At 34.5% G+C, this 27,927-nt stretch overlaps 1 protein-coding gene across 4 annotated transcripts; it reads left to right on the top strand.

Moving 5' to 3' along the window:
* Positions 1-6,298: 6,298 nt before the first annotated feature.
* On the top strand, positions 6,299-17,081 carry LOC110728746 (protein FAR1-RELATED SEQUENCE 5-like). 4 transcript variants are annotated; one of them, XM_021908396.1, is made up of 5 exons: positions 6,299-6,704; positions 12,848-12,919; positions 13,927-14,544; positions 14,867-15,180; positions 15,621-17,081. In XM_021908396.1, the coding sequence occupies exons 3-5, from the start codon at positions 13,954-13,956 to the stop codon at positions 15,892-15,894; spliced, it is 1,179 nt and encodes a 392-aa protein (XP_021764088.1). In that variant the 5' UTR covers positions 6,299-6,704; positions 12,848-12,919; positions 13,927-13,953; the 3' UTR covers positions 15,895-17,081. The 4 variants fall into 4 exon arrangements, 3 of the variants coding, with proteins under 3 accessions (XP_021764088.1, XP_021764087.1, XP_021764089.1); XM_021908395.1 differs by having other exon boundaries at positions 12,781-12,919; XR_002512760.1 differs by lacking the exons at positions 13,927-14,544; positions 14,867-15,180 and having other exon boundaries at positions 12,781-12,919.
* The last annotated feature ends 10,846 nt before the right edge of the window (positions 17,082-27,927 follow it).

Raw genomic sequence — 27,927 nt, 5'->3', positions numbered from 1 at the left:
AAAGTGAAAAGTGTTGGTGGAATCCCACTAAAAATCCAGCAATCCGCGGAGGAAAGCTAACGACGTAGGCTGACTCAATAAATCCCGAAGAGCCGCCAGCTGTGAGTTGATCCTAGAAAGCTCCACAATCCCTTTTACCACCTCGGGTCCCACTTAAGGACCGTAGGGTCCTAGTTGGGAGGAGCCTCCCATACCACATCCTCTTGGCGACGTTGATCAGTTGCGACGCGTCGCTACCGAACCTCCTCACGAGGACGGGTCACTCTCTTTTGAGGGCGGACCGCCTCGTTAGGGCTACCTAGAGCCTCCTCAGCATCGACAAACGAAGGCGAGTCCATGCTATGATCGATAAAGTTTCTTTACTAGTTTATTTTTCTTTCTAAACTAAGCTAATATACGTGTTCTAGACCCATTTCAGTAGCATAACGGCTGCCGATAGGGAAAAACACAAAATTCGTATGCCACCCATACTTGGGGGCTACGAATCCTGCAGTTAAACTTAGTAAATGGGGGCTTCTATCACCTACAAAAGCCATCCTATACTAGTTTCAACTAAGAATTTGAGGGATTATATCTCAAAATCTCAAAGAATCAACTATTCCTAGACAAATAATAGTAATACTAAATTAATTATCGTCTACCAAACAATTTTGTAGTTTAAACATGGCAAAACGAGCTAAGAGTATGCTTCGCGCCATTTTCAATTTCAAAAAATTGTAAAATATGAATTATGAAAGTAATACTAGTTCCAATACTAAAACCTATCAGCAAATATAACCAACATAAGCAAGAAAAAGCAGCACATTCGAGTAAAATTCGAAGAAAAAAAGGCAAAAACGAACATAAACAAAGAAATGCTAATACAAGGTTCAATACTCAACCATTTTTCATGAAATTTGTTTCAAAACATTCCTTAAACATAGCATAACAACATATAATAAACAATTTCAAGCATAATGGACCAAATCGAAAACCCCTAAATTCAAAATTTGAGGTTTAACGATTTGAAAATCGTCCTAATTAAGCTAAAATCAAACAAAATTTAACAAAAGACTTACATTGGATCATGGAAAATATGAATAAGGGACGAGATCTACCTCCTTGAGCTTCAAAAAACAAGAAATCAGAGTTCTTTAGAATGAGAAAGAGGCAAAAATCGTGAAAGAAGGAGAGAGAGCGAAATGAAGAATCGCGCTCTGCGATTTTCATTTTGTTAAACAAAGTGTCGCGCGCATCTGAAAAAGCTGCACGTGACAGACCAACGTAAATAAGAATGCGCGCGCAAGGCCAGCTCGACCTACTGAGTTGCGCGTGGATAGTGTTCACTAAAATGCCAGTACCCAGATTTTGATTCGTTTGATCATTTTCTAACAATTTTTTCTCGTTATTAGACGTAATGGCGCGCAAACTATAAAAATATTTTAAATTGCTTTGCATTTTGTAGTTTGTTTTATTTTTTGTTAGTTTTTTGCATCAATCGTGCATGCACACCGCGCTTTGGGCCTTCCATAAGCATACATTTTGAACTTTTTTCGTAAGAGTGTCTTAAGATGTTCCCTGGTGGTGCTTTATGTAAAAGCACCCATTGACAGGTTTGTCATTTTACTGTACTAACGTTATAAATTTTCGGCTTTTCTTCTTTTTCACGTCCAAAGCAAAAAGGAAGGCGTTTTCATGCAGCGTAAAAATGCAAAAGTCGTATCGTACGGTGCCAAATTGTATGGTGTAGGTGTTGCGTAAAATTTTACTTCAGCCCAAGCTTTGCTAGATCTACCTCTCGAAACTAAAAGGTAGAAGATTACTTTAGGTGTTATCACACGAGTCGACAGGCGTGCCGAACCATCAGGAACAAACACTTCTTGATTGGAACCAAATACGTTAGTTAGTAAGCTTACTAGCTTACCGGACAGTTAGGGTGTCCGTCACCCCCCTTTATAAAGAAGCGACGAGACGATGTTACGCCTATATAGTCACGTGCCCCCAGTCATGAGACACGTGTACTCATCATGTGGTCAAAACTGCTGAGAGAGTTGTTGACTCTCTTCCCTCTCACCGGATTTGGATATGTGCCTCCAGTCCTGAGACATGTATTTCTATCTTGTGGACATCCGGCTCGAATACAAGACCGTTTAGGCTCGAATGCCAAAAAACCCCTTTTTCATCTTTTTACTTTGTTAAAGTTAGATTAAAGTTTCAATGACATATCGAGGGACCTTAGACCAACGATGACACGATTGAGAGGAAATTATCCCCTTTTATTCTTTTTCAAAATCGATCTCTTCTCATAACTTGACATCACCCAAAACACCTTTACTTGTAAAAGCGTTCTACAATTGCAAAGGTTTAATCTAGATTCTTTAGCGCATTAAGACTAGGAAAAACTTTATCTAGCCTTAATAGCTACTTGTTTTGAACACTTAGTGAACCAAGGACCATTTCCACATCCTTAACATTTCTAAAAAGATTCTCTATCTTTAGAGAACTTCGCAGAATGAGTCTCGTATTTATTTCCTTGACTACTTTGATCATCATCTATTCTAGACTCGATCAAAGTGGGGGCTAATTGTAGACATCTACTTTTGGACTCCTCTCCCAACAGGAAGTGCAATGACGATAAATAAAACCATCTTCATGTTGGATTGAAGCGGAGAATGCTTATGGACAACTGATCAAGCCACAATTCACAAAAGACTAGCCCAATCTAAAGAACAAAACTAAACAAGGTCCAATTAACTAAATCCGATCATAATTAGTCTTAAGCTCGTGCTTAAAACCCAATAATGACGGATTTAGGAACGCCTAGGTTAAATTTTAATGCTGCCACAAATAAAGCGGCACGCATCTCAATCAGTCCCGCTGGGTAGGCGCGCGCAACTAATTCAGTTGCGCTCGACACTCTACGAAACCTCTAGAGATGCACTTGCAGAAGATTCAGAATTTTATGAAAGTATAAAATCGAATCTTACCATAAGGCCGCGCGCAAGACATCCCGTTGCGCAGCCAATAGTAGCGCAACTAAATTACTTGTGTTGGGATGCCGCGCGCAACTCATCTAGTTGCGCACGACACCTGCTGCGGCAGAATGCCGAAAACCCTAATCCTATCCATTCCCTATAAATAGAGACTTAATCCGAGGCTTAATTATAGAGAAAAATAACCTAAAATTCTGGCAGAGTACTTCTGAACTTGTGCTACCTAACCCCTCTTGTCCTAAACACTCACCCCTTGATATTTTGTTACTACGATGGAGGTTTCCGAACAAGTAGGAGTCTAAAAGTGTTCTAAAGGGAGATCTTGCAAAGAGAAGTGGTAAATTACCGAGCACTTAGATAAATTGTATTTTTTTTTCTTGTTTAAAAGAACTATAAATTAATTAATTAGTGTTGCTTAATCACCTTAAAAGGACTAATTAATCAATTCCACATAGTATCTTGTGTTAAATAAAGATAAGAATTAAATAATTAATTGTTGGTTGATCACTTAAGATAAGACGAATATTGTTTATTTTGTTCTTTTCACGAATATTGATTAAACAAAGAATAACGACTTTTGCAATGTAATTCCTACGTGATTAATGCTTGTAAAAAAATCAACTAACTTAGTTTTAGGTTTCGCGTTGCATATATTGTATGGTGACGAAATTGTGAAAAAGGAAGAGCTAATAGAGGCCGCAGTAGGGCTAGATTAGCGATTCACCTTTAAAGGGAACGTTATTTTAGTAACCTCGCTCCCGAACTCATTTCTTGTTTATGTAAACCAATTTGGGCATGGGTAAATTTACGATTCGTGCTAATTATCCCATGAACTCCACTTGGGAGAAAGGAATGAACGAGGTTTATGGGTTTTCCCAAAACTCATTAGCGACTCCTACTTGTTTCTTACAAAAAAGCGTGATGATAGAATCAATTCTAATTCAAGGTCCCCCAAACAGTCAGGAATTCAAATCCTAATACACTAACCAGTGTAAAGTCCCAGGCTTCTAAAGGGCCATGGGCATCTAAAGAGAAGATCTCCTACGACGGGAACACCCTCCTTACAAGTTTTTGAAAATAGAAAGAAGTATTTTCAATAAAAAGAAACCACGACATCAGACTTTCCACACTTTCACTTCATTCGATTATGATTTTACGTGAAAGGTATTCTGTAGACACCTAAAAATGTCTCCCCAAAACCAAACCCGATGATGAACACCTTTCACTACCATTATTATTCGGGTTGAGTATTTAATCTTTGGAATGCTTAAATCCATGTTCTATCTAATATATTTCATAAACCAATCCAATTTCTAGCTCATTTCCCTAAACCTTAACATATTTTCCACTTTTCGTGTCCACATCGCAAAACAGAGAGAAACAGATTTTATGGATATATAATTTTGATCCAACTATTTTTTTTTTGTATAGGACTTGAAATAAGCTATCCAACCATATATCATAAGCCCAATTCCGAGCTATAACGAAAAACATATGAGCAAAACACTAAACTCGGCCCAAAACCGACACCCTTCAACTAAAACAGTCGTATCTTAACATCTACAAGTCATTTTGACATTTTTCTAATTGGGTTGGAAAATAGACTTGATAAGATTTCCAATGATATATTATATGCCTTATTCCGAGTTACGGACCAAAATTTATCCCAATTTTCAAGACGTGTAAAAAGCTGGAATTACCGCGCACAACGCAAAAGCACCGTGTCACGACGCCTGATGACGTGGCACGGTTCCTGGTGCCGTGACACGGTACTGTACATCGTGTCACAGTGATATTTTTAAAGCTTTTTCGCGTCAAATTTTACCGTGGCACGGTACCTATTGCCGTGACATGGTACTTGCTGTCGTTACACGGTATTTCACACTGTGTCACGGTGCATTTTCCGTGTAATTTCGGTGTTTTTGCATACCATGACATGATGTACTGTACCGTGCCATGGTGGACATTGCCGTATCACGGAATTTTCTCGTGTCTTTTACGCGTAAACCATTCATGCGTTTTCACTTCCCGTATGTCAAATATGTCCCGCGTCACTCCAATTTTCCCCGGGTCACGGGATTTTCCCCCGTCTGACGGTGCCTTCCCTCATCTAACGGTTCCTGGAACCGTGTAATTGTTTTCTCTACCATGACGCGCTGTTCTTTTTAAGGGTTTTTATCCTTTTGGGGTTCCATGTGTTTCCTCTACTCATTTTCCCTATAAATACCACCCTCCTTTCTGCAGTTTGGGGCATCAAATCACTTTCTATTCCTCTCTTTTACACAAAAAATCATTCTCTTCTCTCTCCCTCTTTCATATTCTACGCCTTCAAAACTATATTCCTATTTACATCATTCTTCTCTTAAGCACTCCAATGACTCCATACTTAACCCGATGTTCTGTCCTTAAACCAAGGCGTGAAATGAATAATTAACTGAGGGTTTGGAACAAATAAACTTTAATTTTTATTTAATTTAATTAAATTTTCATTTGATTTATATTTTTTATTGAAGTTACTAACAATTTATTCATGATGTAGCAATTTAAAGGAATGCGCAGAATGTGAGTAATTAATTAATTTAATTACTTATTTTATTTTATTATTGCTAGTATCATGATTAAGTTAATTTATATTTGATTTGACTAACTATATAATTGTTAAATTGCTTCCAATATTAATGTTTAATCTATTATTATTTTGTTAATCACCATATTGCATGTTTAAAGAGAATATATAATTAAAAATCACGCCTAATAAGATAATTTGGACGACCGATTTAGGATCCTTTTTTATCTTGTTGTTTAATCAAGTGATCACGATATTTTAGAATTATATGTTGCATTACTATTCAACCAATTTTTCTTAATAATAGTTTGGAGCAAATTGAATATTTTATTTTTATGCCTTTGAGATCGCAGGATTCATTTTTCACTACAAGAATCGAGTAGATGCCAATACGGGCGAATGTGACTCCATGACTCACTTCTTACCATCATCCCCGATCCTCCTTTCGTGGTTCCGAACCATATGGAGTTAGTAATTTTATGGATTATGAATGGGGTGTAACCTTCATGGTTCAATAATTGTTGCTTATCGTTGACCCTTTATCGTGGTTGCCTTTTATGATCTGTGAATGATTTACAAGTTCCTTAATAACTGGTTGCGGCTCCCTACTTTCCTTGTCCCTAATTGTATACGTCAATTTCCACTTCCTAAGAGTGCCAAGCATATAGACACATTCTTTAACGTAGGCGCACATCGAACGATGCCTACAATTTGGCGACTCCACTTGGGATGATTATTGGTTATTTATCGATTTGGGTGATCGGTATTTAATTAAGATGAGTGGATGAGACTTGAAAGATTCTTGAAATTATTCCTGTGATTAAATTGGCATTTTTACATATACATGGACGTTTTAACATCGTATTTCACGTCTCATTACTACAAAATGAGTGTTTTTTCGACACTTATGCCTCGACGCTAGGTGAGGGGCGTCTGCAGCGAAATTTATAATCCGCGTTTCAGTTCTCAACCTTTTTTTTTTTTTTTTTTTTTTTTTTTTTTTTTTTTTTTTTTTTTTACGGGCAGTTCTCAACCCTAACTATACCTTCCTCCTTTGTTAAATTCATGGATTTAAATCTAGATCTTATTTATTCTTGGTGAAATTTCTTTACTCACTTTAAACTGCAATCAGTTTTGCCACTCTCTATGCCGTCGTTAATTTTAAGGTAAACAATTCATTTTAGAATTCGAATTTCACTTTTGATTGAAGTCTATTAAATTGTTTTTAGCAAATTTTTTTCACTAAATTATGATCTGATATTGTTTGATTAATGAATAACAGAGATTATAGGGTTTTATTATAGTTATATATATTGTTATGCTTCATTCTGCAATTTACATTTGAATCTGGGCAAATATTCGGTTATAAGAAATGTGTATATTCAATTGATTAAATTATAAATTTAGAAAAAAAATTGTAAAGAGAAGTTGAGATTTTGAGGAGTATGAAAATGAAGCAAAAAGAACCAAACCGGAATGGAAGCTTTTTGTTCCTTTTGACTGTATGTAATTAATTGGTTGTTTGATTGATATTTGGTTATTTTTACTTAGTTTTAATCAAATTCAATTCATCACTTGTAATTTTGTTAGTTATGATATGATTTTTCTATATAATTGATTCCTCCTTAAGATCAAATAATGTGTTAAAATTATTTTGGTTTGCTTTCTTCATTCTTTTTTTCCCCTTAATTTTTATATTTTGTTCTAAACATAATTAAGGGGTTTCTTTTACCAGACATTGTTTTTTTAGAATTTTGACTCAAAATAAAATTACTAGTAAGAAATTATATAATCAGAAGTTGATTTTGTGATGGAAATTAGAGAATATTAGGTGCTTGAGTTTACAAGTTTATGATAATGCTTGAAAGCTAAAAACTGAATGAGAAATTAGATTTATTCCCTTATAAATCTAAAAAACATATCAACTTGTAGTTAGAAATTATGAGTGTTAAACACCCGTTTTATTATATGATGATTCAATGGGGTGCAATAATGAATTATACTTCTGATTATATAGCAATTTACTACTACATACATTTTGGTACTTAGTTTATCTTCCTACTGACATTTTATCTCCTATATCTATTAGGTAGTCGATTTTTTTTTAGCATTTTGAATTTTGGTTTTCCCTTGTCATGTGATCTGTGGCTCTGGGAGTTTGCATTGGATTTCAGAATAGGTGAAGCCAAGATTTGATGTTGTTTGTTTAATGTTTAAGTTGTTGTCAAAGCCCACTTGCTTGGACAACGGGTACATCTCTTTGCCTACTCTTTTTGTTTAGCTAGAACTGAGTTGAAGACTACAAATTATCAACTTTGAAATGAGAGAATTACTCCATGCTAAATATGTAATTTAGTGGCTTAATTTTTTTTTTTTCAGTAATTTGATTTCAATCGAATTCTCAATTGGGACTTAATCAAGGTATTAATAAGTATTATGCCTTGAATAAGAAAATTATGCATGTATAACATGCTAAAATAAGAAAATTCAACAAATATTATGCCTTGAATTGATTTTCCATGTAAGAGGGGTTTAAGTGTAACGTGCCCCCCTATGGTTGCTCCGAAGCTAGTGATATCTATTATATTCTAACTATCAATTTCTTTGGAGTTGTGCTATTTTCTGCCTTTTTTTTACAAGTTTATCAAAAACTATCTTAACTCTTATTGCAAGCTTGTCATCTTTAGACTTGAAAGCGTAAGAGGTATTTGTTTTATCATTCTATATTTGTTCTGTTCCTTTTAGAAAAATGAACAGCAATACTTTGGGTTTCTAATCACACCTACCTCTTAATATTGCCTGTAGAAGTTAGAGGTGGCCAGTGGGCCGGGTTGGACCCAGCCCACCCTAACTCGCACGGCTGGTGGGTCACGTGGGTCCGATCCGGTTTCAATCCGGCACAGCCCGGCACAGCTCGGATTTAATCCGGGTTGTGTCGTGGGTCCAAAATTTTCGACACAACCCATTTCAACCCAGCTCAGTTTAACCCGTTTGATTCGACCCAAATCGCACAACCCGTTTTGACTCATTTAATTCGACACACCTAGCCCGTGAACCCACCTAACCCGACCCACCTGGCACAACCCAGCCCGCACGGCCCACCCGCACGAATGACCCACCCAACCCGCACGAGCCAACCCACCTAACCCGCACGCATGACCCACCCAACCCGCACGCATGACCCACCCAACCCGCACGGCCGGCACAACCCGCACGGCCCGCACAGCCCGCACAATTCGCACGACCCGCACGGCCTAACATCCATTTTAAAAAAAAAAACGGCTAGTTTTTTGTATCTAACGGCTAGTTTTTTGTATCTAACGGCTAGTTTTTTAAGTGTATGATCATCCATTCTATTTTTCCTATAAATACCAATTCCATTTCACTCAAATTTCCACACAAATTCAAGCTTTCTTTCTCTCTTACTTAAAAATTCTTATTGTTCTCAAATTCTCAAGTGTTATATAGAGTTATATTTTTGTTAAAAAAAATCTCCTTAATATTATTATTAGTATTCTTAAGATTCTAAAAAAAAAAAGTTCTTCTCCATATTATAATTAGTAATCATACAAAAAAAAAATGAGCTCAAGAGGAGGAATGGGAAGGAGTCAAAGTGGTGGTCGAAGTGGTAGCCAAAGGAGTGGTGGTGCAAATTTTTCGTATGAAATTAATACGGAAAATTTAAACCAATTTGTCAATGAATATGGAGATTATGGTTTAGGAGATAGGCAAAATATTCAAACGTCTCCACCACAACATTTCTCCCACGAGTCCCACCAATCATCAAGTTCAACTATGCCACCTCCATCGCAACCAACATCTCAACCTTCATCTCAAGGTAATTTCTAATTAAATTTTTATTGTTATGAATATTTAAAAAAACTATTATTAATGATTATAAAGTTAGTTTAGTTTCCAATTTTCTATGATTTACAATTAGTTAATTACCATGAAAAATGCGTTTAAATAAGTATAATTAAAATATTTAAAATTTAAAAGCTTATTTTCATGAATAGCATTTAAAAATTAATTTTAATAATTTGATTTATGAAAGGTGGTGGCGGTGAAAGTAGAGGTCGAGCACATTTTTCTTGGGTGTGGAAACATTTTGAACGAGTTGAGGTCACACCCCCGGGATGGCAACCTGGTCAACCAAAGAGGTTCACGTGTACATGCCTAGTTTGCAAGGCGCTAGGTGCAAATGTCAAGTCATATAATTGGAAAACGGGAGATGGAACCGGAACCTTGAGTCGGCATTTGCAAAATAAACACGACTTGTTCGAAAATGGCCCCCGTCCTTCGGGGGGTGGCGTCCAAACACAATTGGGTGGATACATGAACCAACCCGGCGGAGGTACACCTTTCATTTATAATAAAGATAGAATGATTGATGAAATGAGTACTTTAGTTATTGCTAATGAATACCCTTTTAGTTACGGTGAAAATGCAAACGTTGAGCATTTTAATAAAGTTGCATTACAACCTGCATTTACTCGTGTCCCCCGAAATACCCTAAGACGTTATACACAAACTTCTTATTATAAGTATAGGAGTGGTTTGATTGAATTATTTCGTACTTTTGATGGTCGTGTTAGTTTTACAAGTGATACATGGACTTCTAGTTTTGGCGAACCTTTTCTTTGCATTACTGCTCATTGGGTGGATGATGATTGGTTTATTCAAAAACGTATACTATGTTTTCAAGCTATGGAAGAAAGGCATACCGGTTTTAACATCAAAGTTCGTATTTTGGATTGTTTAAAAGAATTTCACTTGAATAATAAAGTTTTTTCTTTGTCTCTTGATAATGCAACTGCAAACACAAAGTGTATTGACTATTTGAAAAATGACTCCGAGTTGAATTTGTTGTTGGGTGGTAGTCTCTTGCATGTTAGATGTTGTGCTCATATTTTGAATTTGTCTGTTCAAGAGGGTCTCGCTGAGTTGCAACCATTGCTAAACCCAATTAGAACAGTTATAAAATGGATTAGGATTACTCAGTCAGTTAGAAGAAAGTACATAGCTATGTGTAAAGAGAGAGGTCTTAAGAAAAGACAATGGTCTATTGATACCCCTACCCGTTGGAATTCTACTTTCAAGTTGTTGAGTGATGCTATAAAGTATCGTGATATTTTGACCCAACTTTACAATGAGACTCGTGTTGATCCTACTGAGTTAATAACCGAAAGTCATTGGACTAATGCTTCTTTTGTTCGTGATGTTTTAAATGCTTTTGATAGTGCAACTCATATTTTCTCTTATATTTATGAGCCTAACGTTCATTTAGTCATAATTGAGTGTGTTAAAGTTGTTCACACCATCGAAGAGCATATGAAGATTGATGGACTTCGTCCCGTTCTTGATAGCATGAAACGTAAGTGGCATACTTATTTTAGTGAATTTCCAATCATTTATGGAATTGCTGCTATTCTTGACCTCGGTGTCAAAGCTGAAGGTTTGGAAAATCTTTTAGAATTTTATTATACAAGTTTAAGTATCGATTATGATGTTAGTGAATATATTAACAAATGCAAATCTGTTTTGGGAGACCTTTATGATCATTATGCATCTATTTATGGTTTTGATTTGGCAACACCAACTACTACTAGCACTTCCGATTCTAGATTTGGTTTTCTTGATAAAGTTATGAAAAAAAAACACAAAGCATCTACATCATTCTCATCATCATCTTCTTCAACACTTGCTATTAATGATTATTTGTCATATCAACATGAGACCAACAACAACTTTCAAATTATAAAATGGTGGCAAGAACATAAAAAAAGTTTTCCTATATTGGCGAGAATTGCAAAAGATATACTTGCAGTTCCCGCTTCATTTGTTGCTTCCGAGTCTGCTTTTAGTGCAGGTAGAAGAGTGTTAGATGAAAAAAAATCTCGCTTAACTCCGGAAAGCATTCAAATTTGTGTTTGTAAGAAAGATTGGGATCAAGCTGAAAGAAGAACTCAAGGTTTAAAGGAAGACGAAGACGATGAAGATGATCCTGTGATGATATTGGAGTCGTCAACGGATGATGCAGCTTCCGGGGATGATGATGCAACAAACATGGGTGGCTAGAAAAGTCTAAATCAGGTACGCTAAGAACTACGTGGGCTTTGATTCTTTCGGGATACGTAGGCAACTTATTTTTCGAAAATTACAATTTAATTGCAAAATTAAATTTTAGTTTTCTAAAGATAGGTCCAAGCCCCCCCCCCCAAATTTCAAAAGAAGTACAATATAAGAACTACGCTGGCTTTGATTCCTTATTTTATAATATAAGGATACGTAGGCATCTTAATTAAGAGCAAGCCATCAAATTGTTAATTTTGTAAAAATTAAAACACCACACAACCCACCCGACCCTAACCCACGAACCCACCCGACCCTAACCCACAAACCCACCCGACCCTAACCCACCTAACCCACAAACCCACCCGACCCTAACCCACTAACCCACCCGACCCTAACCCACCTAACCCACAAACCCACCCGACCCTAACCCACTAACCCACCCTTCGACCCACCCTAACTCACTAACCCACCTTGACCCGTCTAACCCACGAACCTAGCTCGACCCACCCATGACCCGTCTAACCCACAAACCCAGCTCGACCCACCCACGATCCGTCTAACCCACAAACCCAGCTCGACCCACCCACGACTCGTCTAACCCACGAACCTAACCCTGGTGTGTCCAACTTCTCCGACCCAACCCACGACCCGGCCCACCCTACCCTACGTGTGTCGTGCCGTGTGTCATGAAACCCCAACCCGCGACCCACCTAACCCTAACCCAGCTCGCACGACTCGCACGGTGGACACCTCTAGTAGAAGTTATTAAATCAGGGGGAATAAATTTATTTATATATTTTACTCTTATCTCTTGTTATGTTAGAGTTGGCACCATCTTGGTCTAGTATTAAGGTGGAATTTGAATACAATATATATATATATATATATATATATATATATATATATATATATATATATATATATATATATATATATATATATATATATATATATATATATATATATATATATATATATATATATATATATATATAGGGTCGGGATCCGGTGAGAACCACCCTTTATGTGAGAACCCACACCTTATGTGAGAACAAATCTCAGCCGCTAGATTAGATGAAATCCAACTGCTGAGATTATAAGCATGCCTACAAGCTAACTTTCAGCATCTAATTTATCTCTCCCCTCTATTCTGTCTGCAATTCAAAGCTCATCAATGGCGATTTACTTATCAATGGCGATTCACTGAGTATGCTCTTCTTTCGGCAAATTTCAGCGGTTTCTTTCTGCAATTTTCAACGGTTTCTTTTTGCAAATTTCAACGGTCGCAATTTCATCCACCATTGAGGTTTGTTCGTAATTTTAATTTTGAATTGCATGTTAATCTGAATATTCAATATATTTTGATTTTACATCTCTGAAAAATTTGGAATTGCATGTTAATTTTCGAATTGAATTACATGTTAATTTTCGAATTACATTAATCGAATTGAATGTTTAATTGCATCAATTATTTGATTGAATTGAATCAATTATTTAGGTTTGATTAATTTGATAGAGATTTTAATAATATCAGATTAAACTTTATAGTGATTGAATCAATTATTTATGTTCTTATTTTCAATCAAATTCAAAATGAGCAAATAAATTAAAATGAGCAAACCTAAATATGTATAATAGAACAAAGGGGATATGAAATGAGCAAAGTGGATATGGAATGAGCAAAATCATATAAAAATGAGCAAGTTGAACTTTGCTGTTATTATGTTCTTATTTTCAATCAAATTCAAAATAAACAAATAAATTAAAATGAGCAAACCTAAATATGTATAATAGAACATTTAAAATGAGGTAACTACAATTAAAATGAGCAAACATTAATGACATTCATAAGTAATTCAAGGATCTATAAGTTTTGCAAATAATTGCTTGTAAAAACACTAAGTATACAGAATTGTGTATGTATGTGTGTGTGTGAGAGAGAGAGAGAGAGAGAGTGTGTGTGTGTGTGTGTGTGAATGAGTGTAACAGTGTGTCTGTGTGTGAGTGTGAGTGTGAGTGTGAGTGTAAGTGTGATTGAGTGTAAGAGTTTATATACGTGGGCATTGAATTGCATGTTCATTTGACAAATGAGCAAACCTATCCCCCCCTGCCCCCTCCTCTTCTGCTTGCAATCCTGATTTCAGAAACTGATTTCAGTTATAATTATAGATTATGAAATTATTGAGTGTGTGTGTGTGTGTGTGTATGTGTATGTGTGTGTGTGTAAGTGTGTATCTATGTCTGTGTGTGTGTAAGTTTGTTTAAGAATCTGATTTCAGTTCTAATTATTAAGAGTGTATGTGTGTGTTTAAGTGTGTTTAAGGAGGTGCATATTCACAAATGATGAGCAACAACGAACAAGCTGAGAGTCAATCAAGTACCATCACAAATGTGCCAACTACTCCTACAATAGTAGTTTCTCCTAAAGTAGCACCTTTGATCACTCCTGGAGGAACAAAAGAATGGCATCCAATATGCCCCAATGAGTTGAAACCAGCTATAGGGATGAAGTTTAATAATCTTGAAGAGGGCCTTGAATTTTATAAAGGCTATGCATTTGCTTCTGGTTTCAATACAAGGAAGTCTACAACTAAAAGACAAAGAAGAAGCAAAGAATTAAAATATCAGCATATCTTGTGCAATAAGGAAGGATACAAAGAAAAAAGAAAGACTACTGTAGAAAAAGATTTAAATAACAAGGAAGGGGAAAACAATGAAGAAAAATCTTCAATCAAAAGGAAGAGACTCGTTACTCGTGTTGGGTGCAAGGCACATATTTTCCTAAAGCATTGTGATGATAACACATTCATAGTGACAAAATTTCATGAGGGACATACTCATGCACTTTATACACCTAGCTGCAATCTATTCCAAAAAGAAGGAAGGAAAATGAACATTTTACACAAAAAAATAATTGTGAATAATTCTAAGGTAACACTTTCAAATTCTCTTATGTTTCATGAATTCTATGTATGTTCTAATAAAAGTTGTTTGCTCATTTGACAAATGAGCAAATAATTTTTTGCTCATTTGCCAAATGAGCATTGAATTGTTTCATGAATTCTCTTATGTTTCAAATTCTCTTATGTTTCATGAATTCTTTGTATGTTCTAATAAAAGCTGTTTGCTCATTTGACAAATGGGCAAATAATTTTTTTCTCATTTGACAAATGAGCATTGAATTGTTTGCTCATTTTAAAAATGAGCATTGAATTATTTGCTCATGTGACAAACTGTTTTGTTCTTTAAATAGGTGAATATTGGTCCAGTTACAACTTTTCGAATGATGAAGGAAATTGTTGGAGGATATGAAAACATTGATGCATCTAAGGAAGATTTCAAAAATTTTCATAGAGATTTAAAAGCATACATTCAAGGAAGCGATGCTCAAATGTTCGTGGATAACTTTACCAACAAAAAGCTGATGTGGAGCGCTTTTTTCTTTGATTTTGAGATGGATGAAAATTATTGCCTTTGCAGAGCATTGTGGGCAGACCCCCTTTGTAAAAAGAGTTATGCTCTATTTGGTGATATGGTATCCTTTGATATTACATACCAAACCAATAGGTAATTCATTTATGTGTTATTACTAGCTATGGCTGAAATTAATGACTTTGTTTTAAATAAAATTAGTTTAATTGCTCATTACTTCTATGTAGAAATTGAATATCCCCATAAGTCTAATATTCTTTGATAAGAGTATGTATATGGGCATTGAATTGCATGTTCATTTGACAAATGAGCATTCAATTATTTGCTCATTTGACAAATGAGCATTGAATTGTTTGCTCATTTCACAAATGAGCATTGAGTTATTTGCTCATATGAGAAATGAGCATTCAATTATTTACACATTTGACAAAAGAGCAAAGAATTGTTTGCTTATTTCACAAATAAGCATTGAGTTATTTGCTCATTTGACAAATGAGCAATCGATTATTTGATAATTTTTCAAATGAGTATTAAATTATTTGCTCATTTAAACTTTATTTTGTATGTGTAAACAGGTACAACATGGTGTTTACTCCATTTACAGGCGTTGACCATCATAAGAATTGCATTAATTTTGCTGCTGATTTCATAGCAAAGGAAGATATCGTGTCATTTGAATGGTTGTTCAGATCATTTCTCAAGGCAATGGGTGGGAATGAACCTAATTGTATGATCACAGATCAGGATCTAGCAATGAAAATTGCTATTAGAAGTGTGTTTAAGAAGACTAAACATCGGTTCTGTATGTGGCACATAATGAAAAAGTTACCAGATAAGGTGGAGAAATAATTCATGCAAGAAGAAACTGGTTTCCTAAAAAAATTATGTGCTTGCGTTTGGCACCTTGAAATTGAACCTGCTGAGTTTGAAGAAACGTGGAACAATGTGATGATTGAATACCACTAGGAACAACATGAATGGTGAGGTTATATGTACAAGATAAGAGACAAGTGGATTCCGGCCTATTTCAGAGATGTGTTCCTTGGAGGAATAATGCGTACAACATCAAGATCCGAAAGTGAAAACAACTTTTTCTGCTCCTTTATCAATCCTTATGTGTCACTTGTTGAGTTTTACTTGAGATATGAAGCTGCAATTGATGCCCAGAGACACACTTAAGGTCAGAATGATAATGATTCAAAGCACAAATATCCTGAGTGCAAAACACCACTAGGGATAGAAAAGCATGCCTCACATTTATATACTAACTCTGTCTTTTATGATTTTCAATACGAGGTTGAAATTGCTTGTTTTTCTTGTGGTGTTGATGAATTGAAGAAAGAAAATGAATTGGAAGTTGCAACAGTAAGTGAAGGAAATCGGACTAGAACATTTGATGTTGTGTTTAATCCAACTAACTATGACACCACATGTTCTTGCAAGCTATTTTATAGGCAAGGAATTCCATGTAGACATATGATTTGGGTTTGGAAAGCAAAAAGGTTTGAAACCATTCCCGAGCAGTATATGCTACACAGGTGGACTACTATGGCATTAAAGAAACCAATTTTTGACTTGGGAGGAAACCTGTTGGAGCAATGTGCTAATATAATAGACAAGAAAAAATTGTTAAATGATTTATGGTCAGAGATACACACTTGTGTAAGTTTGGCAGAAGGCAAAGATGAAGATATTCAAGACCTTGTGATAAATCTTCAAGGAATAAGAAAGGATTTGGAATCAAAGAGGATTGCAAGAAATAATGAAACAACAGCTGGAAGTGCAAAAAACCAAAGAGCAAGACATTGAGCTATTGATTGGAGCTAGTGTGCCAACTGAAATAATTGTCAAACCTCCAAAAGTTTCAAAGAATAAAGGGACTGGAGTTCATGTATCAAATGAAGAGACTTCAAAAAAGAAAGCGACTGAGATTGATGTGTCAAATGTTGAAACAAGAGGTAGAAGTGCAAAAAGGCTTAAGGGAGAAAAAGAAAAGGCTGTAGAGCAAAACCAAAAAAAGAAGAGATTATGTAGAGGTTGTGGTGAATTGAGTCATCATGATATTAGAAATTGTCCAAAAAAAGTGTAATGGTACTTTTATATACATATAAGATTTTGTTGAATTTTTATATTTAATAATATATTATTAATTTTGAACTAATCATAGTTTAATGCTTTGCAATATTGTTGAATTGAAAATAGAACATATTCAAATTAGTGACTAAATATTTGTTCATTTCTCGAATGAGCAATAATTCCTTGCTCATTAATCAAATGAGCAAATAGTTAACTACTCATTTTGTCAAATGAGCAAATAATTATTTGCTCATTTGGTAAGTGAGCAAATTAGCTATTATATGAACTTGGAACAATTGCACTCTTGTTTCATCTCCCAATCCAAAATCAGCTCTCCTTGGGTCAAATGAGGAAACATATCTTTTCTCAATCATCAAATGAGCAAGTAATTCCTTGCTCACTTAGCAAATAATCAAAAAAGGTAAAAGCTCATTTCTTAAATAAGCAAAAATAGTTGTTCATTTGTGAAATGAGCAAAGATTTCTTTATTCATTTATCAAATGAGCAAGAAATTCTTTGAACATTTATCAAATGAGCAAGAATTCATTGATCTATCATTTAATGAGCAAACATCTGTTTGCTCATTTAACAAATGAACGAATATTTCAAATGAAAACGGCTGTATATAACAAGGTATGTGAAGTAAAAACACAAAAAAGATTGAATTTTAATTCAAATATAATCATCACTATAGTAAAAAAGGGTAGGCTTCTATTGGTAAAATCTGTTTATAAATCAGTTTTACATCATTCAAAGACTACTTAAAAGTAGATAAAATCTTAATTTACCCAATTCCCTAAGCCAAAAAAGACAAATCATCACTACTAACTATTTAATTCCCTAACATTCAGCTTTCTTCAATCTTTTGCTCTTTCTTCCTTGAACTTTTTCTTCTTCAGGCTTTTCTTTTTCAGCATTTTCTTCTTTGTCAGCAACATAAACTTTACTTTGTTTTTTCTTCTTCTGAGCAATTTCTTTAACAGATAGAATAGTGTTCACTTCACTTGTAATTATTCCCAGGGTGTACTTTTCACGAAGTTTAGTCAAGATTATCAGCTGCAAAACAAATAACATAATCAAACCCTATACAATTAAGGAGATTTCAATAACATGAGCAAACATGTAAAAGTAACACCACAAGTTGCAGTTGTAACTTGTAAGGAAATGGCCTACGGTATTGCTAGATTAATGGACCATAGAACTCAAAATTAAAGTAAACATTTGATAGGAATCCTTGCTCATTTGTCAAATGAGCAAACATTTCTTTGCTCATTTGATAAATGAGCAAGTAATTTCTTGCTCATTTAGCAAATAATCAAAAAGTTAATTGCTCATTTCTTAAATGAGCAAAGAATTAGTTGCTCATTTGTGAAATGAGCAAACATTTCTTTGTTCATTTTTGAACTGAACAAGTAAATCCTTGCTCATTTGTCAAATGAGCAAACATTTCTTTGCTCATTTGATAAATGAGCAAGTAATTTCTTGCTCATTTAGCAAATAATCAAAAAGTTAGTTGCTCATTTCTCAAATGAGCAAAGAATTTACATTATTTTTCTTCAAACCAGGATCCCACTTTGCACAACCCATGTATGTTTCCATGAGTCTCATCACTGCAACTCCACAATGCAAATGATTTTTATCCGAAGACTTCCATGAACCATTAATCACAGAAATTTCCATCCGCTTGATATCATTTGCCAAAATAGAACTCTGTACATTTCCTTCACATTGAATAAAGTTTGAAAAAGCAGTTCTCTGAAAACAAAAACATCAAATAAGCAAACATATTAAAATCTAATCATTCAAGTAAAAGAAACAAACATAATGTGAATAGAGATTAACTTTTAAGCCATACCAAATGTTTTAAAAGCTGTTTATGATCTCCAGCATCTTTGTTATAATAAAAAAGCTCGATATTACCATTCAGTGTGGTAGTGTTAAAACATACCAAATAGTAATGATCTTCTTCATAAACTGGGAAGAAAAAAAGCTGAATATCCTTGTGTGGTACAACTGATTTCATGTACAAATTCTCAGCAACCTCAAAAAACATCTTATTCCGATGGGCAACAGAATCTATCTCATAGTGAATAAGACAGTCCTACATGTTAAAGAAAAAAAAATTAATTACAACAAAAAAACAAAATAATTCAATAAAACAAAATAAATGAAAGAATTTGAACTTACGGTAGCACTAAGGTCAAATAAGAAACGAGCAGGAGAATTTGGATCTCTAAACTGCTCATTATAATTCAGAATGCTCCACCAAGCATTAATGATCTCTGTATCAACTTTATATTTATTATAAAGATTCTCAAGATGTACTCTCAAAATTTCAAGACCATTCTCTCCATTAAATACTGGTTCACTGCATAAAAAGAATAAAGAAAGTTAGTATGTCTAAAACAAATGGAAGTTAATGTACAAGATAATAAATTCTATAGATAAAAAAAATACTTACAAACGATTTTTATCATCAGCAAAGATTTCCTTCAAGACGATAATGGATTGTAAATTATCATAATGCGAGACTTAAAAGGTGATCTAAGAAGCACTGATGGCCGGGGTTTGCGTTTCTTTGGAATATAACTCTTCTTTTCAGTATCACCTTTTCTCTTATGCACAATTAAAGCTTCTTGAGCATCAGAAATGAGATCTTGAGGATTAGCAATCAGAGCATCACCAACAGCTTGAGAAGCATCAGCAACAGAAGCACCAACTTGTGCACTGACAGAAGCAACTACAGGTTCAGTAGGCGCATTGCTAGGGGGAGAATTAGTTTCTTGAGAAAAGACTCCTAAACTGAATGTAGGAGTTCCAGATCCTTTGGCAAGTGAATGTCCTGAAGCAGATTTGAAACTTGAATCTCCAATTTTTTTGAACACATTTTTAGCAGCCCTATCTGAACATCCAACATCAGGGATACAACTTGCTATCTGAACACTTTCAGAAGTAATCCTAGTAACATCAATGGGTTCCGATTCATTTGGATGAACAACCATTGCATTGAATGAAGACTCAACATGCTTTTTGTTGCTTGAAATCTGAGAAAACCTATCCCAAGCTTCAATTACTGCTGGATCTTGCCAATACTCTTCATCTTGGCTAAATGAAAGAGTATTATCTTCAGTCAAAGTTTTGGAGCTCATCTTATGCTCATCACAAATGCCCATGGCATCTTCCTTCAACTTTTGTATCTTCTCGTTGTTTGGAAAATATTTGATGGCAGTTTCATGTTTTTGACTGAAATACATGTAGATGCTGTTGCAAGCTCCATAAGGCATTTTTGTAAAAAAAAATAAATAAATAAAAAAATACATAAATAAGATAAATATAAATGAGAAGAGTAAATATAGAATAAGCAAAGTGGATATGGAATGAGCAAAGTCATATAAAAATGAGCAAATTAAACTTTATATGAGCATTGAAGTTTTTGCTCATTTGACAAATGAGCAAAAAATTAATTGCTCATTTGACAAATGAGCAAAAAATTAAGAACTATAATGCTCCTGCTCACAAGAAATATCCACATATTTATCATATATGAGTTTCACAAGATTGCAGTAACCAAAGACCAACATTTACATAAAATACTTTTTCTATATTCATGACATGCATATGAGTAATGAAAAAGCACACATATGGCCACTTGCCTGTATGCATCATACTGAGAAGAACTCTAAAAATAAACAAAAAATTAATATTGGCTTCCAGAAAATTCATATAAATACCTTCTTTGGATCTTGTTCACTTTCTTCATTTTTTGTACGAATTAGATCAGATTGTTCCTAAAGACAAACATAAACAAAAGAAAAAAAAAAGAAAAAGAAAGTTAGAACAAGTTGAAACCAAATATCCTAACAAATATAAACCAAGCTTACTTATAACACATAACCAATTGCATAATTTGCTCATCTGTCAAATGAGTAAAAAATTATTTGCTCATTTCAAATATGAGCAAGTAATTGCTTACTCATTAGACAAATGAGCAAAAATTAGTTGGTCATTTCCAAAAAGAACAAAGAATATTACAGTATATATGGTTACCTTATTGACAACTACTTGAGTTTTCACTTCAGAAGGACTGAATTTTTCCTAAATAAAAAACAAAAAAGTTAAAAAAGTAGGATAAAAAGGAAAAAAATAAAACAGAAAATTATAGTTAAACACCATTTTAGGTTGTGTCATGCTAGAAGAACCAGCATCAAGCTTTTTAGCATGAATATTTCCAAGCCTCCCTTTGAAGAGTTCCAATTTCTCACGTGTTGACAGCATAGCTATTGTCCACCCTTTCAAGATTGGAATTTCACGTGCAGCTCGAACTTCCTCAAGTACAAATTGATCAACATATAATAACTACAAACAAGTAAGAAAAGAAAAATTAGTAAATTAAAAATCAACAAATAAGTAAGAAATACTACATTAAAAATATACAAAAATTATAGTAATACCATAAGAAACAATAAAGACTCAGGAAAAGAACGAGTTGGACGTTCTTCCCATAAAAGCTTCCCCTTCACGAGAGAATCAAGGATATACTTTGACCAATTCAAGTCCTTGATTTTATCAACATCAGAAAGAAATGTAAGAATATCAGAATTAATATTCATGTTTTGTTTCCCTGACAAAAAAATGAGCAAAACAAAAGAGAAATGAGCAAATAGAAATTTAACTGAGCAAAATAAAATAGAAATGAGCAAACTAAATTGAAAATGAGCAAATTGAAAGTAAAATGAGCATAATAAAAATAAGAAGACTACCATCCATCAGTGTAGACACACAAAGAACTACAAAGTTCCGTTTGAACATAGCACCAGCTGACTTATGCTCCTTCAAAAACTCTTTAAGCTCCCCTATTTTGATAGAGAGTGAGTTGCTTTGGAATTGCTTTTTCCATTGTTGAATGGCTTTTATCAATCTCTATGCCCCCTATTGGCAACCGAAGAACTTCATGCACATGGTCTTCAGTAATACGGAAAGGATCAGAATCAGGAATATTTAATGAGCACGTCTTAGCATCAAAGTGCTGCACCAACCATAAACCCAACCGCAAAGGCAGTTGGGTCACCTTCAAAAACTCCATCGACCCAAATCCTATATCCCTAACTGCTTTCAACTGATTTTGTGAAAGTAAAACTGATTCCATAACTTGAACAATGGATGAGGGTGACATCCGACTATGCAATGTCCCATGAATGTGAGACTTCAAACCTTCCACTTCATTACCTGACTTCAAAACTTGCAATTCATTGCTGGATTTCATCTCCACTACCTTAATCATCTGTTTTTCTTTCTTTAATGTGTCCTTTAAAACCATTTTTCCTTTGTCATTAGAAGATCCTGTCTTGAAACTCATTCCTTTATATTGTGGCTGTGTAGAACGACCAACAACTCCTAATTGTGCTGGCCCTGCCGCATCTTCGTCACCACCAACAACTCATAACTGTGATGCCCCTGCTGCATCTTGTCACCACCAACTCTTAACTGTGTTGCCCCTGCTGCATCTTGGTCACCACCAATAACTCTTAACTGTCCCGCCCCTGCTGCATCTTGCTCACCAACATTAACAACAGAATTTTTCTCAACAGATGTCCTGCTCAACAAAATAGGTATCCTTGATGTCAAATGAGCAAATACTTAGCTACTAATTTAACAAAATGAACAAAACTTAAATGCTCATTTCTCAAATGAGCAAATACTTAGTGCTAAAATGAAAAACAAAACATAAAATGAACAAGTTATCAACTACTTTCAAAGCTGTGAAGAAGTTAGAGAACTTGTTTTTAAACTCAAATTCTTTCTCACTGATATCTACTTTAAGACCTGATGTGCAACATAATGAACTAACTTCTAGGCTTCTGATGTGAAAAGCCAAACAGTAAAACGCCTTCTAACTATCAGTTTCTTGGCTTCTAATGTGAAAATCCGAACTAAGTACACAATGAAGTTGGTAGCTTTGTGGTGACGATAGTAATAACATTGCATAGGGAATTTTGATTGTGATAATTTCTAAGACAAACAAAAGAGATGTATTGAAAATTACTTCCCATCTTAAACTGTTTTTTTTTTCCTATTTGCTTTCACATACAAGTATTAACCTGTGGCAGTTTTAGATGTATTGAAAATTACTTCCCAACATAATCTACAACTTTTTATTGCTTGTAACTGTCAATTAAAAATCTAATATTTCATAAATGAACAACAAAACATAAAATGAACAAGTTATCAACTAATCTACAAGAACTCCCATACAAGTAATACAACTAATCAACTAATCTACAACAACAACAAAAATAATAATAACTCAAATAATAAAAATAAAATGAGCAGAAACACATACATTGTATTTTCTTGAGGAACATTTGCAGAATCCATAGCAATTACTTCTAGGTTTCCAAAAAACACAAAGAAAATGTAAGATAATTACTCATATGAAGCAAAATGAAAACTAAAATCAACTAATAATTACTCAAATAAAGCTATAATCAAACAAAAAATAAGATAAAACCAGAAAATAAAACATAATTGAGAACTAAAGTAAACCGAAAATCAAATTAAAATACACAAAATAATTAAAATACCTAAAATCAAGCTAAAATGAACATAATAGCACAAATTATCAGTGAATTGTAGGTTTCCAAAAAAAACGAAAAAAAACTGGACAATAACGAAAATAAGCAAAATCAACTTGATAACTACTAAAAAAAACGAAAATAAAACTGAAATCAATGAAAAAAACAAAGTAAAACATTATCGACAGAAATTGATAAACAATGTGAGCTGAAATTAGTGAAAATCAAACGAAAATCAAAATGAAAATCAACAAATGTAACTGAATGTGACCTAAAATTAATTGATGAACACGAAAATATAAACAATAAACTCACCTTGAAAAACAATTGATGAAGATTGGAGGAGTAGTGATGAGAAATCAGAGAGAAAAGCAGAGAGAAAGAGAGTAGAAAATAGTGAAATTGTGAGGAGAGAGGAAATAGTGCGTGAAAGAGGAAGGAGAAGAGAGAAAAAACACAGTAGTTTTGTTTGGCCGGGATTTAATTGTGGCCGTTGGATATAATTGATCCAACGGTTATAATTAGTTCTCACATATAATAGGGTTCTCACATAAGGGATGTGGTCTCATATGATCCCATTTCTATATATATATATATATAAAAATATAAAAATATATAAATATATATATATATATATATATATATATATATATATATATATATATATATATATAATGGGATCTTATTGAGGCGATGAAATGGATGAATTGGTTTTGGATGTCAGAAAACATAGAAGTTGTATATGTTTCACCTTTATCAGAATTTTCTTTGTATTTTTATTTCCTTGAACTAAGAAATCATTAATTGTTGAAGAAAAAAACAATGATCTTTCAAAGTTTTACAAGTTTGCATTGGCTTCTTGTTTATAACCCAACAGAGACTTATAATCTCTTCTGAACTAGCTTTGATTATACTACTTGGTAAAAGTTACACAGTTTATAAAAGCTATATACAATATACAATTTACATTAAAATAAGTTAAGATTTCAGCTGAATATTTCAAATTTCTCATAAAATATATGTTAGCATACCTGTTTTTACGAGGTGGAATGCTTGATTTGGTTATGAGTTGACGGTGGCTGGACACAATTGAGCTTTTATTGCCTTTATGTTTAAGGTGATGAAGCTTATGTTTCGTTATTATTTTATTTCCATTACATAACTTGTGCATTTTGGCTATTAGGATGGTGGTTATATAGATTAAGCACTTGCATCAAAACATGAGCTAGTCTTCCTCAAAATGCAAATGGGACATGACAGAACAGATACGAAAACTTGGACCTGACTAGAATTGCAGGATTCTAAATTTTTATCCCTTTTCAGGTTATTTATCCATTAAAAATAAGACTGACATAAATAGATTGGTTGCTGATTTAGTATTAAGTAATAGTGTATATTATCATATATGGGGACATTATTGCAGATTTCGTTTGATTGATTAAGCATTTGATCTGCAGTTGACAGGAAAAGCATGTTTATCCTGGTAAGGTTCTACCTATGAGTTTATGGAGTACAATAGAGACTTCAACCTCTATTTGACAGCGATTTCAACCTAATAAAAATGAAATAAGACAATATTTATAAAGTTTAGAGGATTCATGAAATTTGTGATTTTGTTCCATGTAATATCTAGACAGGAGGTGCGCTCAACTCTTTTTAGTTGGGGAATTTCATCAATTTTTGCTGTTACTGACAACTGTATGTCTTCTTAAGAAACCAATATCAACAAGTATTATAGTGAGCCTGTCATACCTTAGACCATGCCTTTTCGATTATACATTTGAAGCAAATCTTTTAGTGAGCCTATTGTTGTTGTAGGATACCATGTCGTTGTCGCTTAACCTTGTTGCTGCTACAGTTGCTGTCTGTCTCCCCACGCCACACTAATGCAATAATTCCTTCCCAAGACTCCAGAAACATCATAGGGTGTGCCATGAATTCAAGGCCAACAATGAGTTATCGGTCATAGTCTTAAACTTTACTTTACGCCTCCTTTGCAAGCTAATTGATCGAGGAGCAACTAAATTGGAAATTGATTGAAGATTGTTCGTGAAGAAATGAAAATCCAAAACTTTATTAGTTCTTGTAAAAAAAAGAAAGGAACTTCATTAGTTGTAATATTATAACTAATTGCTTAGAAACATTGTTGTGCTAGCTAGTTTTGCTCTTGTATAAATATTTGAATCTAAGGGAAGATACTAATTAATGTATATGCAATAAAATGAGATTTTTTTTATAATTTTATAATTTTTGAATTTTTTGTTATATAAAAAATTCTCGAATCATTTCATAGTATAGAACATTTTTTTAATGACATGGTCGCTAAAAAGCGTCGCTAACTTTGAAAATATATACAACAAAAGAAGTCGATAAATTATGTATTAGGAGTTAAGGACAGTAAAAAGCGTCGAAAACTTCATAATCATAGACATGAAAAAGGGTCACAAACTTTTAGAAATTGCGCGAAAAATCCAAATCTGGACGCTTAGTATAAAAATTGGGGTGCAAATTAGCGTCGAGATTCTCGACGCTTTTTGGTGTCCTACAAATTTCTCGACTCACGTTTTTCCGACGCTTTTTTAAAGCGTTGAGAAATAAAATTTCAATGCTTTTTTGCGTCGATAATAGGCCTTAAAAGCGTAAAAAATACACGGAAATTCTAGTAGTGTCTGTCCAGTAGGAAAAATTAGATAACCAAGTCGTGAACGAAGAAAATAGGGGCACCAGTCAGATTTCCTGACTGCCGTGTCACGGCGCAGGGCACCGTGACGCGGTGTCCAGCACCTTGACACGGTGGATTTTGCCGTGTCGCGGCATTCCTGAAATCATTCCAGTGGCTTATTTCTCTTCTCATAGTCAGCTTCCTTTGATTTTTCTGAAAAAAAAAACGTGTGCGTTCTACATACGTCTTAGCCCCGGGGGATTGAAGCTCTATCAACCAAAAAAACGTTCATTGCAATAAGGGTTAATCCTAGTTTTTAAATCCATCCCAACCATGGAGTCGAGTACGAATTCATCATGAACGCGCGAAGCCGCCCGTTGGCATACACCTTCAAGGGAGGCTTCCTTGCTAACGCGTCCAAACTCTTAACCATGGTACCCTATTGACACCAAATAAACCTGACCATAGTGGAACATAGAACTTGACCTTAGGTTGTGAACTATTCTTTGCATCATTATGCCTACGTGTTCTATGTGTGCATATTTGACCGTTATGATCCTAACCTAAACGATCTTTCTTTGTCTATGATGGATTATTTTATGACTAACGATTGCCAATGGACCGTACTCACTTAGTAATAAGAACAAACTTTAAAATTGACAAAAAAGCAAAAAAAAAATAATAAAAAATAAAAACTTGAACTGATTACCGTGACACGGAAAAAAAAAAGCCGCGTCCTGGCAATCAGTATCGTGTCACGGCGTCCGGTACCGCACCACGGTGCAGGTTTGCAGTGACACGACAGTTGCACCGCGACACGGTGCCCATGTTTAAGTCTAGTCAGCCCCTATTTTGGTCTTCCGTGCTAATTTGGTCCACGTGTCAGTCATTTTGGTTACTGTTCACATGTCTAACCATACAATCATACCACGAGTCTTATAACATCACTTAATCACTCCCGACTCAAGTATAGTCCACACACTTTCTTTATGTTCCGATTCGAGTTGTTCACCATGTCGTTTATGATCGTATACTAGGTTCATGCACCTTTCTTTTCATCATAATAAAAAAATGAGTGGAGTTTCTCACCTGTTTTCAAATGTCTATTTTTTCCCTTTCTTTCCTATCTTGAGCAATGAGTCAAACAATTAAGTGAATTGTTTTATTTCACGGTACTTGGTCAAGGAGCAGGGGTGGATTGGTACGGTACGAGTCATTACTACATCAACCTCTTAGGCTATAAAGAGAACTTCACCATCTCCACATCACTCATCACCTTCAAACTATTATCAGTTTGTGACAATGCCCACTAGTGAAGATAATGAGAGCACTAACAAGTCCATTGAAACAATGTCTACCATGTTGCAACTAGTTGATAGGCCGTCGTCGAGCCTACCAAAGATAAAAACCTAACTTGGTCTCTCTAATGGGTAGAAAGGGCAAGTAAGGGTCGATCCCACAAGGACTAAGGGGAGCACTAACAAGTATCGATTTGTGATAAGTTAAGTCAAGTCTTTTTGGGTTTTGAGTTATAATGAAAAACTATAAACAATAATAAAAAGGATCTTGGGA

This window comes from Chenopodium quinoa, unplaced genomic scaffold (genome assembly GCF_001683475.1).
Source record: "Chenopodium quinoa cultivar QQ74 unplaced genomic scaffold, ASM168347v1, whole genome shotgun sequence".
Lineage (NCBI taxonomy): Eukaryota > Viridiplantae > Streptophyta > Magnoliopsida > Caryophyllales > Amaranthaceae > Chenopodium > Chenopodium quinoa.
Note: the sequence above shows the minus strand (reverse complement) of the source record. Positions and strands in the feature narration are given on the sequence as shown.